This window comes from Salvelinus alpinus, chromosome 33 (genome assembly GCF_045679555.1).
Source record: "Salvelinus alpinus chromosome 33, SLU_Salpinus.1, whole genome shotgun sequence".
NCBI lineage: Eukaryota > Metazoa > Chordata > Actinopteri > Salmoniformes > Salmonidae > Salvelinus > Salvelinus alpinus.
In genome coordinates, this window is record NC_092118.1 from 19,213,685 (window position 1) to 19,229,342 (window position 15,658).

At 41.0% G+C, this 15,658-nt stretch overlaps 1 protein-coding gene across 3 annotated transcripts in view; it reads left to right on the forward strand.

Annotated features, from left to right (window-relative positions):
* Positions 1–1,487: 1,487 nt before the first annotated feature.
* Positions 1,488–15,658, forward strand: part of LOC139563062 (unconventional myosin-Ie-like) — a 57,321-nt gene continuing 43,150 nt past the window's right edge. For 2 of the 3 annotated variants that reach the window (XM_071381323.1, XM_071381324.1), the window contains exon 1: positions 1,488–1,821. In XM_071381323.1, the coding sequence (XP_071237424.1) occupies positions 1,819–1,821 (3 nt within the window). In that variant the 5' untranslated portion in view covers positions 1,488–1,818. Of the gene's footprint in view, positions 1,822–7,501; positions 7,625–15,658 lie in introns of all 3 variants that reach the window. The other variant, XM_071381325.1, reaches the window with a different exon arrangement.

Below are 15,658 nucleotides of genomic sequence, written 5' to 3' on the forward strand. Positions count from 1 at the left end.
GTAAACACACTCTATATAATGGTTTATATTCAATAATTACAATGGAATAAATTAATTGGGAACTCTTTCTATATTTGACACAGTGAAAAATTAGTGCTTTGTCTTCATCCCACTGCTACAGTTATTTGTGTTCACACAGTTGTTTTATCTGACACATGAGAACTCATTAAATGTCATTCTAACGTTCATTCACATGATTATTATTTGGGTTATGTTACTTACAGTGCCTTCAGAAAGTTTTCACACCCCTTGACTTTTTCCACATTTTGTTGTGTTACAGCCTGGATTTAAAATGGATTAAATTTAGATTTTTTTTGTCACTGACCTACACTTAATACCCCATAATGTCAAAGTGGAATTATGTTTTATTTTTTATTTTTTTTACAAATTAATTACAATCTTGAGTCAATAAGTATTCAACCCCTTTGTTATGGCAAGCCTAGAGAAGTTCAGGAGTAGAAATGTGCTTAACAAGTCACACAATAAGTTGCATGGACTCACTCTGTGTGCAATAATATTGTTTAACATGATTTTTTATGACTACCTCATTTCTTACCTGTAAGGTCCCTCAGTTGTGCAGTGAATTTCAAACACAGATTCAACCACGAAGACCAGGGAGGTTTTCCAATTCCTTCGCAAAGAAGGGGACCTACGGGTAGATGGGTACAAAAAAGTAATTGAATATCCCTTTGAGCATGGTGAAATTATTAATTACACTTTGGATGGTGTATCAATACACCCAGTCACTACAAAAATACAAGCATCCTTCCAGTTGCTGGAGAGAAAGGAAGCCGCTCAGGGATTTCACCATGAGGCCAATGGTAACTTTAAAACAGTTTCAGAGTTTAATGGCTGTGATAGGAGAAAACTGAGGATGGCTCAACAACATTGTAGTTACTTCACAATACTAACCTAATAGACAGAGTGAAAAGAAGGAAGCTTGTTATATTCCAAAACATGCATCCTGCTTGCAACAAGGCTCTAACATAATACTGCAAAAAATTTGGCCAAAGCAATTCACTTTTTGTTCTCAATACAACACATTATTGAGTACCACTCTCCACATTTTCAAGCATAGTGGTGGCTGCATGATGTTATGAGTATGCTTTTAATCGTTAAAGAATTGGGAGTTTTTCACGATTAAAAATAAACGGAATGGCAATATCAAAGGAACATGAAACTTTTTCTGCTCAATTTAGAACTTGTAAACTTGTAAAAGCTATCCCACGAGTGATCTAAAAGTATTATACCGTGTATAATGCTTGTACAATATGGTCCTCTTTCAGAATAAATTCTTATCAAATTCAAAACTCTTCTTTGTCTGATTTGATATCGCTACAATTTTTAGCCACAGCAAATGCGTTCTCCAACGTACCCAAAATCATCTGGTGTGATTCCCTCTGGAGTGACGCTTCCAGACCTCTCTCCTATTGGCTGAGGGCTAAAGACGAATTTTCCATTTATGGATTGTTTGGTCAGGCTGTTCAGTCAGCTACCAGCCTCGAAGTTTAACTTCACCGCTCAAACATACAACAGCAGCATTCGAGAGCCTGAGTTCAGTTCCTATGTCGATTCATGTTTAGACTATAGCTACAGAATGGACAGAGGAAGCTGGTCCTGAGGAGAATCTGTGTGTTCTTGCTTGGAAGGCGTCTGCGATCCTATTGTTTATTTAGACTTTGTCTTGTTTGTTTTCTTAGCTGGCCAACTGCAAAACAACAACGTTTTACATTTTTTAGTAATAGACGACTACTGAGACAGCCCCTATTCAATACGGAATACAAGGATACATTGTAACTGTTTGGGGAAGGAGAAAGAATGGTAAGATAACTTAGCTTTTACAGACCATTTTTTTCTGGATAACATGTCATATGGATATGAAGGAACACGATAATGTCTCTTCTTGAAAGGGACGTGAAAGTTATTTATAGATTTTTAAATATATGGAGGTCTGATGGATTCGTGACACAATGACGTTAAATATCATGTCAACCTTTTTATAAATCGCAAAATCAGCATATTCCTATTGCACAGATTAAATGGTCAATGCAAGGCGACAATGTACTTTTATGAAATATATTCTTAGGTTTTAGTCTGAATGACCATATCATTTGTCTAAATTGTAAAATAAGGTTGAAATTGCATCCTGTAAATTGACACCAGAATATTTTAAGAAATGTTTAGCTAGTCATTCAACAAGGTAATGTCGTCATGAGTCATAGCCTACTAAGGTGCTGCAAGAGTCATTTTTACAGGCTGATGTGAAGTTGCCTATTTTTAATAATAACATAGCGAGATGTATGAGTGCCTATTTCACGGAATTATATATTTAAGTAGACAGGAATTGAAATCATTAGATTTTGTTTTGCTACAGTGTAAAGTTAAATTCAAAGAACAACTTGGACTAAATGCCTCTTCTAGTCTCAATCCGATCTAGCAGGTTGTATGGAATGTTGATAAGAATGCAACAACAATCCAATCCACTATTTTCCCTCCTATTTGAGGAGTAACCTACCTACCATATGTTTATGATAAAAGTTCTCCCTCACACTCTCTCTCGCCCTCCCTCACTAACTGAGCAGGATTTTGTATGTGGACAGAGATATAGTAAAACATTAAACCAATAAAATGTTTTTGACAACAGTGTGTATCTGATACCAAAGCCTTAGTGAGACATGCTAAAGATGAAAACTGGATCTTGGATCTCTTGAGATCAAGAGGGCCCAGTGGAAACAGCCTGCCCTGTTTGTTGTTAAACTTGTTTGTTTACTCTCTGTGATACAGGTGGGTCACACTGCTCACAACTAAGCCAATATTGCATAATGGAAAAAAACTTCTAATTTGTAATTGTTGTGGGGGGGGGGGGTGTAAAAGAAAGGTGGCCTGCAGATACAGTCCCTATAGCAACCACCTATACTGACAAACAGTCACATGCAGCTCCCACTTCCTAGGTACAGTGTTGGCACGGCCCTACTTTGAATAAAACAGGTTGGTCATGGAAGAGGAGACAGAGAACAGCCTGTGTGTTATCCACATGGAGACCGGTTTCTCCTGTTTACTGAATGTCATCCCAGAGAGTTATGGAGAAAGTTGTCCCTGTTGCGTGGGCTCTTCCTTTGTGTTTAGACCACAGTTCATGAGGCCATTGCCATTGTGGCAGATATCCCACTGTGGGTATCAGCTAAAGTACTGTTTATTGAATCCAACAAGTCAACTGCAGTATTTTGATTTAATTAAGGATAAATCTTTTTTTAAATCATTTGTTCTGCCCAAATCCACTGAAAGACTTTGCTTGACTTGTAATGTCATGTACTGTACACTGAGTGTACAAAACATTAGGAACACCTGCTCTTTCCATGACAGAATGACCAGTCGAATCCAGGTGAAAGCTATGATCCCTTATTGATGTCACTTGTTAAATCAACTTAAATCAGTGTATATGAAGGGGAGAAGACAGGTTAAAGAAGGATTTTTAAGCCTTGAGACAACTAAGGCATGGATTGTGTATGTGTGCCATTCAGAGAGTGAATGGGAAAGAGAAAATATTTAAGTGCCTTTGAACAGGGTATGGTAGTAGGTACCAGGTGCACCGGTTTGAGTGTGTCAAGAACTGCAACACTGCTCTGCTCCCAGTGCACAGACTGCATAACAGGGTTGACCTGTTCTAGAGAGACAACACGTGGGATATGGACATAGGGCAGGGTTGGTAATGACAGTATATACACAGTGTACAAAACATTAGGAAGGTGTTAGGAAGGTCCATATCCCATGTGTTGTCTCTCTAGAACAGGTCAACCCTGTTATGCAGTCTGCTCTGCTCCCATTGCTCAGTGTATGGAGCCTGTAGATCTGGTTTCCCACAAGGGAATCCAAGGAACAAACCATCAGTACCACGTAACTGAGCTATGTACCTTGGCTAACAGTCGAGCTGAAAACGTAAAGTTATACAGTGCATTCGGGAAAGTATTAAGACCCATTGACTTTTTCCACATTTTGTTACGTTACAGGCTTATTCTAACATTTATTAAATTGTTTTCTTTCCTTCAACGATCTACACACAATACCCCATAAAGACAAAGCAAAAACTGGTTTTTAGAACATTTTGAAAATGTATACAAAATAAAATAAAAAACGGATCACATTTACATAAGTATTCAGACCCTTTACTCAGGACTTTGTTGAAGCACCTTTGGCAGTGATTACATCCTCGAGTCTTCTTGGGTAGAACGCTACAAGCTTGGCACACCTGTATTTGGGGAGTTCCTCACATTCTTCTCTGCAGAGCCTCTCAAGCTCTGTCAGGTTGGATGGGGAGTGTCGCTGCACAGCCTTTATCAGGTCTCTCCAGAGATGTTCAAGTCCGAGCTCTGGCTGGGCCACTCAAGGACGTTGAGACCTTTAGCCACTCCTGTGTTGTTTTGGCTGTGTGCTAGGGTTGTTGTCCTGATGGAAGGTGAACCTTCTCCCCAGTCTGAGGTCCTGAGCGCTCTGGAGCAGGTTTTCATCAAGGATCTCTCTGTACTTTGCTCCGTTCATCTTTCCCTCGATCCTGACTAGTCTCCCAGGCCCTGTCGCTGAGAAACATCCCCACAGCATGATGCTGCCACCACCATGCTTCACCGTAGGGATCCTGCCAGGTTTCCTCCAGACGTGCCGCTTGGCATTAAGGCCAAAGAGTTCAATCTTGGTTTCATCAGACCAGAGAATCTTATTTCTCACGTTCTGAGTCCTTTAGGTGCCTTTTAGCAAGCTCCAAGTGGGCGGTCATGTGCCTTTTACTGAGGTGTGGCTTCTGTCTGGCCACTCTACCATAAAGGCCTGATTGGTGGAGTGCTGCAGAGATGGTTGTCCTTCTGGAAGGTTCTCCCATCTCCACAGAGGAACTCTGGAGCTCTGTCAGATTGACCATCGAGTTTTTGGTCACCTCCCTGACCAAGGCCCTTCTCCCCCGATTGCTCAGTTTGGCCGGGCAGGCAGCTCTAGGAAGATACTTGGTGGTTCCAAACATCTTCCATTTAAGAATGATATAGGCCACTGTGTTCTTGGGGACATTCAATGCTGCAGACATTTTTTGGTACCCTTCCCCAGATCTGTGCCTCAACACAATCCTATTTCGGAGCTCTAAGGACAATTCCTTCGACCTCATGGCTTGGTGTTTGCTCTGACATGCACTGTCAACTGTTGGACCTTTATATAGACAGGTGTGTGCCTTTCTAAATCATGTCCAATCAATTGAATTTACCACAGGTGGACTCCAATCAAGTTGTAGAAACATCTCAAGGATGATAAATGGAAACAGGATGCACCTGAGGTCAACTTTGAGTCTCATAGCAAATGGTCTGAATACTTATGTAAATTAGGTATTTCTGTTTTTTAATAAATTTGCAAAAATGTCTAAACCTGTTTTCACTTTGTCTTTATGGGGTATTGTGTGTAGATTGAGCATTTAAAAAAAAAATCAATTTTAGAATAAGGCTGTAATGTAACAAAGTGGGAAAAGTCAAGGGGTCTGAATACTTTCCGAATGCACTGTATTAGAACAATGTTACAATTACAGGAGTTCCAATATAACTCTTTTACGTGATCTTCCGTTGGTAAATCCATATGATTTCAATCACTTTTTGACAGTATCCCTTTTGATTTAAACAAAACTTTCCATACATGTTTGCCCATGGAAGAAGTGGTCAGAAAGTGACTTTTTGGACCTGAATGACAAAACATTCGGGTGATAGAGGTGCTCAGATTTGACCCATTTTCCATACCACACCATACATTTACATTACATTTAAGTCATTTAGCAGACGCTCTTATCCAGAGCGACTTACAAATTGGTGCATTCACCTTACCATACCATGTGACATCCATGTCTTCATCACTGGAAAAGATAAACGGTTTAGTTTGATATAATTTAAAAACATACGAACGGGGTTGTCAAACTATTTGATCATTTCTTAGACCCTACATCATCTGATATTTTTTGTTGTGCCCGATCATGGAAATATCAATCTTATCCCTTCAGACAACTGCAATTTAACTGGTCCACCGTTGAAATTTGAAATTACATTTTTACTTCTAACTACTACCACAAAGAGGACCGCCGGCCCACTCACCATCCAATGTCAACTTAAATGGTCATCTCTATTCTATTATCTATGATTTCAAATTTCAATAGGTTTTCTATGGAGGATTGACAGTACAATGTAAAACAGATATTACCATTTTAAGTCAACGTTGTCTGATTTGTGGACCTCCAACCATCTTTGTGATACCATTTGAAAGTCAAATTTTTTAAATTGTATTCCCATTTTAGTACGTTTATTAGCCTGTATTCAAGAGCATGTTGTGTGTCTCAACCGAGGGCGGGCACAACACAAAAAAAGGAAATTATTAAACAGTTTGACAACCCTGTTTGCAAGCTTTTAAATGATATAAATTTCAACTGTATCATTTCCAGTGATAAAGACATGGATATCTAATAGTAAGGTGGGGTATGCAAAAAAGGTCAACTTTGAGCACCTTTTATCTTTTGAAGCACTCTTTCTCTTTCTGACCATTTCTACAATGGGCAAATACGTATGGAAGGTTAAGTTCAAATCAAAAGAGGTGCTGTCAAAATTGATTGAATTCAAATGGTTTACCCATTGTCCTCCTGTATGAGGGTACCATAAAATGCATGCATATACATTGTTTGATGACTGGACGACCCCCTCTCTGTAGGCTCATGATGGTTTTAAAAACATTATCTTCATCCTTCTGTAGTAGATTCCAACGAATAAACCCAGATATGAGGATAGATAGATTTAGCATGCTGTGCACACATCTAGATGAGCCAGCATTAGACAACTTTTAGCCTTGAGGCACAATCTGACTCACTTCAGAGGTAATATGCTGCGGTGAACCCAAGTCCTCTAGATCTGCTGAAGTTGGAGATATTCTTATTTAGACTAGCGCTTGTGGGCGGTTCCCTGGCATGGGTGCTGAATTTCATGCTGAATGACCAGAAGGAAATGGACTGGTTTCCTTCTGGTGAGGTAGCATTAATGACAGTAGAACATATGTACTGTATATACAGATCCCTTCATCAGTGACAGGTTTATACAGCATAATATTCAGTAATCAGAGAATGGAAAGGTTGAATTCAAAACTATATGAAACTGTTGGACACAACTGAATGTATCCTTTCAATGAACCAGGTGGAATACATTTAATACGTCTTGCGTCTTAACATTTTGCAGCACTGGAATAATTGGACATGAAAGGAGCAATTGTTTTTCCAGGTTTGCTCCAAAAGTAGGTAGCTGTTTTGTGTGCAAGATCATAGTACGTCATCTGGATGTGTCAGAACCTGGGCTCGTCATAAACAGACTTTCTGTCAAATAATAAACCTTCCCCAGATATTCTCCTCTCTTTAGTCTGATGTCAGAGATAAAGAATGAACGTAATGCACCAATGCGAAACACACTGCAGTTACTCAGTGCAAAACTCTTCCTTTTTTTTAAAGGCTTTTTGGGGCCACATTGAGGGAACTCTAATATTTGGCTTGTGTGGAGAGAAGCAGTCTGTCACTCTGACTGTCTGGAGCACCAGGCGGCAGCATCACTCACAGGCAGATGCTGAATACTAGGTCAGTATGACAGCATATGGTTTTTATCAGCTTTTCCTGCAGGGAGGTGAATGCTCAGTAATATCCCCCCATTTCAAAGCCTGTGCTACATTTTTTTTTTTTTTTTCACCCTGCAATGCTGAAAAGATTTTTGCAGGAATTCGAGCCCTTCTCTAGAACAGGGCGAACGCCCCTTCTGGGGAACTTGTTCAATTTGTTCACAGAGATCCAGTAAACCTACACTCCTCTTTATCAATCCCACACATATTGGTCTTTGTTACAAAACTCCATCTTCATGTTCGTGGCGTTCCATAAGCCATCACACAGGTTCTAAGTTCCGACTCACTGACTTCCAGAACAGATGGCAGAATCAGACTGGATCAAGAATCAGATTTATTAATGGATGTTAAACGCTTGTCTTAGCCTTACTATTCTGACAATGTTCTCACTGAAGCTCCTCTGAATGATATTTACTCATTGGTTGTAACCCCTTGTGGTTTGTTTGTGCAAAATGAAAAGTTAAAAGGACGAATTAAACATAAAACTGGCTAAAATGAGCATTTCTTTAATTTAGCTTTTTATTGAAAGTTTAACATTTTCATTCGTTTTATGAAGAGCTGATGTTGACCTTTCTGTCTTCAAACAGATATGCTGTCTGATGTGATGCCACATCCTGCCATGTCTTTTAAAGTGCATCACATTAGAGGATACCACTTCATGGTGTCCATTCATGATGCCATTAACACAGCAACTTCCTCTGTTTGGCACTTACTTAGTATTCCTCAGTAGTTGATCATGGTGGCAGTTTGTTCTCCAAACCAAAATCCCATTGTTCTTTACTGACAAGTAAATGTTCCCTTTGTGCAAACTAATACCACCTGCTAACTAAATACCACCTGCTAACATTGACACCTTTTATAATGTAGGGTTACCTGTCAATCTATTGGTTTTGGAGCAAGCAAAAATATAGAGGATTCTCCTTTTAGATCCAATTGTATACCCATATTTTTTTTTCTTCCTTTTTTTCTTTTATTTAATTTTACATTTTACCCCCTTTTCTCCCCAATTTCGTGGTATCCAGTTGTTAGTAATTACTATCTTGTCTCATCGTTACAACTCCCGTACGGGCTCGGGAGAGACAAAGGTCGAAAGCCATGCGTCCTCCGAAACACAACCCAACCAAGCCGCACTGCTTCTTAACACAGCGTGCCTCCAACCCGGAAGCCAGCCGCACCAATGTGTCTGAGGAAACACCGTGCACCTGGCTACCTTGGTTAGCGCGCACTGCACCCGGCCCGCCCCAGGAGTCGCTGGTGCACGATGAGACAAGGATATGCTTGTCGGCCAAACCCTCCCTAACCCGGACGACGCTAGGCCAATTGTGCGTCGCCCCACGGACCTCCCGGCTGCGACAGAGCCTGTGTGCGAACCCAGAGTCTCTGGTGGCACAGCTAGCGCTGCGATGCAGTGCCCTAGACCACTGCGCCACCCGGGAGGCTGTATACCCATTTTCTGCCTCACCTTTGTGTAGTGAACGTTTCCATAAATCATTATTTTATTTTCTGCTTTCCTCAGTCTGTTCAGTGATGGCACAGTGGGCCAGTAACTAGAAGGTTGCTGGATCCAATCCCCGAGCTGACAAGGTAAAAATCTGTCGTTCTGCTCCTGAGCAAGGCAGTTAACCCACTGTTTCCCGGGCGCCGACGACGTGGATGTCGATTAAGGCAGCCCCCCGCACTTCTCTGATTCACAGGGGTTGGGTTAAATGTGGAATACTCATTACAGTTGAATACATTGTTGGACAACTGACTAGGTATCCCCCTTTCCCTTTCCCTAATGCAGGCCTTTAATATTCTTTGAAATTTGAAACACATCCCTCAGCAACCTGGGCCAGCTGTGAATGTGGTGGTCAGGTGAGGAACAGCCAGCTGCATTTTCCCCTCTGTAAAGTGATCTGGGTCTGTGTGTCCCGGCCAGCTCACTGTCAGCTCCCCTCTTCTCTTTTGGCTTACCTAGGTTTCCTGCTGCCCAGCCCTTGGTACAGCACACCGTTTGTGAGCCTGGCTCTCGCACCACTACCCACAGGACTGGGAGCCCAGCAGGCTACCCTCACTGGGGCTGCAGCCCAATGGAGAGCACAGTCTGTTCTCACAGCGAATGTCTCCCATTACCCCAGTGAGGGATGGGGAGGACTGTACCAGGCAGCTCTTTGGTCCCATGCAGAGGAGGCCACTTTTGATCAGACTTCTAGGCTGATGTGATATCTTCTCTCTCTCAGACAATACCCACCTGTTCTAGTCTGGGCCACAATTAAACAGCTGCTATGTTTTATAGGTGTCATGTGTAGTAAATGGAAACTCATGTTTTTCCTTGAAGTATGTAGGTTTGACATATATTTTAGGCAATTTCATGCTGTGAGACAAAGATTTCACAACATTTGTTACTATAATTTTCATATTTTCCAAAAGTAGTTACCATGATATCAGCCCCATTGAGCACAGCTGGAGTCTTCTGTCTGCCTCTGGATCTTTTCTGTCTTGTCTGTGGATCTGAGCTGAATTGACAGGGTTCTGTTTGCTCACTAGCATACAGACAAACATGCCCTGAATTCCATGGGGGATGCCTGCGTTCCAGTAAAAGGATAGCTCATCTCCCAGGTCTATCCATCTCTTTCCTGGGTACACATATTAATCATCAGTCGCATGTTAATGTCACTTTAGTGTTACAGGTGCATAACTAGGCATAACTAATAATTCTTATTATTAAATGGGTGGTTTGAGCCCTGAATGCTGATTGGCTGACAGATGTGGAATATTAGACCGTATACTACAGGTATTACAAAACAAATATTTACTGCATTGGTAACCAGTTTCTAATAGCAGTAAGGCACCTCGGGGGTTTGTGGTATTTGGCCAACTAACCATGGCTAAGGGCTGTATCCAGGCACTCTGAGTTCATTAGTGGGTAAGAACAGCCCTTAGCCATGGTATATTGGCTATATACCACACCCCCTCGGGCCTTATTGCTTAATAATAAACAAGTAGCACCATAGTGAGAGACAAGTACATGCTCTAGATGTCCTAATTTGCATGATCTGTTTTTCCTTATTTTGTGGTTGGTTGCTTTACCTTTGTAATTTTCAACAGATATCCACTGTCTACAGTCTCCCACACTAAGTAGGTGGAACTCTGTTCAGCAAGCTCTGACCTAACAAAAAAGTAAAAAGTCCTATCTGAAACTTCTATTTGCATGTGTTTTCTCACCCGTTAGGACAGCTGTGGAAATGAAAGAATGTCACGCTCTGTCAGAGCTGAGTTCCATTTATCTGTTCAGCTTGTTTCCTTCCCACTGTCGCATTATGTCAAAAGATCATAGGCCTCTGATTCAGTGTTTGGGCTCCAGCACTGCCCCATGGAGACTTTATCAACCCATCTCAGTCTGTCACCGTACCCTAGGTCACCATTGTTTTCACCCTGCATCGCTTCTCAGATTAAGTCTAATGGCTCATTATGGCTTTCCTATAATCATAAATTGTATACTATTGTGCCACACAGTTTCCCACTGTATTGTGCCAGTAATACCCATAATCTCATTAGCTACAGTACCAATCAAAAGTTTGGACACCTACTCATTCCAGTGTTTTTCTTTATTTTGGCTATTTTCTACATTGTAGAATAATAGTGAAGACATCAAAAACTATGAAATAACACAAGGAATCATGTAGTAACCAAAAAAGTGTTAAACAATTCAAATATTTTATATTTGAGATTATTCAAAATAGCCACCCTTTTGGCCTTGATGACAGCTTTGCACACTCTTGGCATTCTCTCAACCAGCTTCATGAGGTAATCACCTGGAATGCATTTAAATTAACAGGTGTGCCTTGTTAAAAGTTAATTTGGAATTTCTTTCCTTAATGCGTTTTGAGCCAATCAGTTGTGTTGTGACAGAAGATAGCCATATTCGGTAAAATACCAAGTCCATATTATGGCAAGAACAGCTCAAATAATCAAAGAGAAACGACAGACATGAAGGTCAGTCAATCCGGGAAATTTCAAGAACTTTGAAAGCCATCAAGTGCTTTGATGAAACTGGCTCTCATGAGGACCGCCACAGGAAAGGAAGACCCAGAGTTACCTCAGCTGCAGAGTTCATTAGTGTTACCAGCCTCAGAAATTGTAGACCAAATAAATGCTTCACAGAGTTAAGACACATCTCAACATCCACTGTTCAGTGGAGACATGGTTGAATTGCTGCAAAGAAACCACTACTAAAGGACACCAATAATAAGAAGAGACTTGCTTAGGCCAAGAAACACGAGCAATGGACATTAGACCAGTGGAAATCTGTCCTTTGGTCTGATGAGTCCAAATGTGATCATTTTGGTTCCATCCGCCGTGTCTGTGTGAGACACAGAGTAGATGAACGGATGATCTCGGCATGTGTGGTTCCCACCGTGAAGCATGGAGCAGGAGTTGTGATGGTGTGGGGGTGCTTTGCTGGTGACATAGTCTGTGATTTATTTAGAATTCAAGGCACACTTAACCAGCATGGCTACCACAGCATTCTGCAGCGATACGCCATCCCATCTGGTTTGCGTGTAGTGGGACTATCATTTGTTTTTCAACAGGACAATGACCCAAAATACACCTCCAGGCTGTGTAAGAGCTATTTGACCAAGGAGAGTGATGGAATGCTGCATCAGATGACCTGGCCTCCACAATCACCTGACCTCAACCCAATTGAGATACTTTGGGATGAGTTGGACCACAGAGTGAAGGAAAAGCAGCCAACAAGTGCTCAGCATATTTGGGAACTCCGTTGGAAAAGCAATCCTCATGAAGCTGGTTGAGAGAATGCCAAGAGTGTGCAAAGCTGTCATCAAGGCAAAGGGGGGCTACTTTGAAGAATATAAAATATATTTTGATTTGTTTAACACTTTTTTTGGTTACTACATGATTCCATATGTGTCATATCATATTTTTAATGTCTTCACTATTATTCTACAATGTAGAAAATAGTACAAATAAAGAAAAACCCTTGAATGAGTAGGTGTGTCCAAACTTTTGACTGGTACTGGTACTGGTACTGGTACGTATGTACGTATGTATGTATGTATGTATGTATGTATGTATGTCTTAACTGTCCATATCACTGAACCAAACATCAACTGTAACCCTCAATGAAAATATCTAAAGGGTGTGATGTAGCTCTGCAATTCTATAGTGATCAACACAATATAAGATTAATATCAGAGAATCAAGAGATTGTCAGCTGGAAATAATCAGAACTGTGTTATATTGTTCCCTTCAAAGCTGGAGAGGACTACAAACAGCCTACTGCAACATCTATCATTTTTATTCTTTTCACATTTTTACTGCACCAAAACCCTTTGAAAGAACATTTTATGAGAAATGTGTGTAAAGGATTGCAGTGAAATCTGGTGTGTGATTTTGTGACAGTGAAGCTGATTGTGATTCATTAAGGTTGTCTTTGTGGAATGTAAATGTTTGTCATTGGATTCATTGTGTATATTCAGAACAGTAAGTCATAAAGCTGTATTTGGGATCACTTTTCGGTGTGTGTCTGTAGCAGTGACTGAGTTTGAGCTCTCTTCCATTTATTTTTTAGACCTGGTCAGCTGCTTGGGCTGTTCAGACACAAAGTAAGTCGGTGACTAAACAAAGGATTCCAAAAATAAGTATTTTATATTAGTACTCTCTGGGCATGTGGTGTGGAAATGCAGTGATAGACGGCAGCCTCATACCCAGTCCCAGACAGACTGTAAATGGATGGGTGTGTAAAGTAAAGGTCTGTGCCGGTGTTCTGTTCGGTGAGCCAGGTTATTACCAGTGTTCTGTTGGGTGAGCCAGGTTATTACCAGTGTTCTGTTGGGTGAGCCAGGTTATTACCAGTGTTCTGTTGGGTGAGCCAGGTTATTACCAGTGTTCTGTTGGGTGAGCCAGGTTATTACCAGTGTTCTGTTGGGTGAGCCAGGTTATTACCAGTGTTCTGTTGGGTGAGCCAGGATATTACCAGTGTTCTGTTGGGTGAGCCAGGTTATTACCAGTGTTCTGTTGGGTGAGCCAGGATATTACCAGTGTTCTGTTGGGTGAGCCAGGTTATTACCAGTGTTCTGTTGGGTGAGCCAGGTTACTACCAGTGTTCTGTTGGGTGAGCCAGGTTATTAGGCCATACTTGGGGAGGGTGGAATGCTTTCTGGGGAGAGGCCGTTGTTGATGACTTCCTGAGTGTTTAACGTCAGCTCAGATGGGAGTTGTGCTGCTCTTGGTCGTCAGCCAGCACCCATTTCCCGGAGTGGCTGGGAGTAAGATGCTCTAGCCAGCATCGTTAGTCTGCCTGTTTTCTATGCCATCAGGAGTACACACAGCCTTTCATCTCTCTGATGCTACCTTCCTGGGAGCCATGCTAGATGTTAGCATTTAGGATAAATGATCACCCAATCTGGCTCTACTGTTACCAGGACATCCCTGTTTTTTTTTTTTCATGCACCCAGTTGAATTTGAGTTTGACTATGGTGAATAATCACATTTCTTTTTTATTCAGGCCAAAAATAGATGGCAGAAAGAGAGGTTGAGTTCTTGCTAGTATTTAATAAAGCTCCCACATGTCTGGCTTTGATTAACTTCTCAGTTATGCTTCCCTTTTGTGGGCTGCTAATATCTCTTAAAAGCTGTTGTGCATCTGTATGAATCTGTCAAACTTTGTTTAGGCAGGGCAGTTTTATGGCAGGCTGTAATTTATCCACTCTAGTAGTGGACTTACTATACATTTGGCACCTAGTGTGGCTTCCTCTCTGTATACGTACACAGCAGCAGCGGGGCCCAAAAAACAAATATTGACTTGTATAGAAGTCGCTTTGTGTAAGTTCACCTCTGTCTGACAGCTTATCACACAGCTGATGTTATTGACACAGGCGGTGTATGTGTCTTTGTGTCCTCTTAGTGAAATGAATGCATTCTCTGCTGTTGCCCTGTTGGACTGCTCACTACGTCAGGTAGAGGTTGACCAAATTAATCTGCATTGTCGATTTCAAGTTTTCATAACAATCGGTAATCACCATTTTTGGATGCTGATTATGGCCGATTACATTGCAATCCACGAGGAAACTGCGTGGCAGGCTGACCACCTGTTACACGAGTGCAGCAAGGAGCCAAGTTAAGTAGCTAGCTAGCATTAAACTTATCTTATAAAAAACAATCAATCTTCACATAATCACTAGTTAACTACACGTGGTTGATGATATTACTAGGTTAACTAGCTTGTCCTGTGTTGCATATAATCAATGCGGTGCCTGTTAATTTATCATCGAATCACAGCCTACTTCGCCAAACGGGGGATGATTTAACAAAAGGGCATTTGCGAAAAAAGCACAATCGTTGCACGAATGTAACTAACCATAAACATTATTAAAATCAATGCACAGAAGTACATATTTTTAAACCTGCATATTTAGTTAAAATAAATTCCTGTTAGCAGGCAATATTAACTAGGGAAATTGTGCCACTTCTCTTACGTTCAGTGCAAGCAGAGTCAGGGTATATGCAACAGTTCAGGCCGCCTGGCTCGTTGCGAACTAATTTGCCAGAATATTACATAATTATGACATAACATTGAAGGTTGTGCAATGTAACAGCAATATTTAGACTTCCGGATGCCATCTGTTCGATAAATACGGAACGGTTCTGTATTTCACTGAAAGAATAAACGTTTTGTTTTCAAAAATGATAGTTTCCGGATTTGACCATATTAATGACCTATGGATCTTATTTCTGTGTGTTTATTATAATTAAGTCTATGATTTGATAGAGCAGTCTGACTGAGCAGTGGTAGGCAGCAGCATTTATTCAAACTTTACTGCGTTTGCCAGCAGCTCTTAGCAATGCTTGAAGCACAGCGCTGTTTATGACTCCTGAGATTAGGCTGGCAATACTAAAGTGTCTATTAGAACATAAAATAGTCAAAGGTATATAAAATGCAAATGGTATAGAGAGAAATAGTCGACGCGTCATAATTCCTTTTATAACTACAACC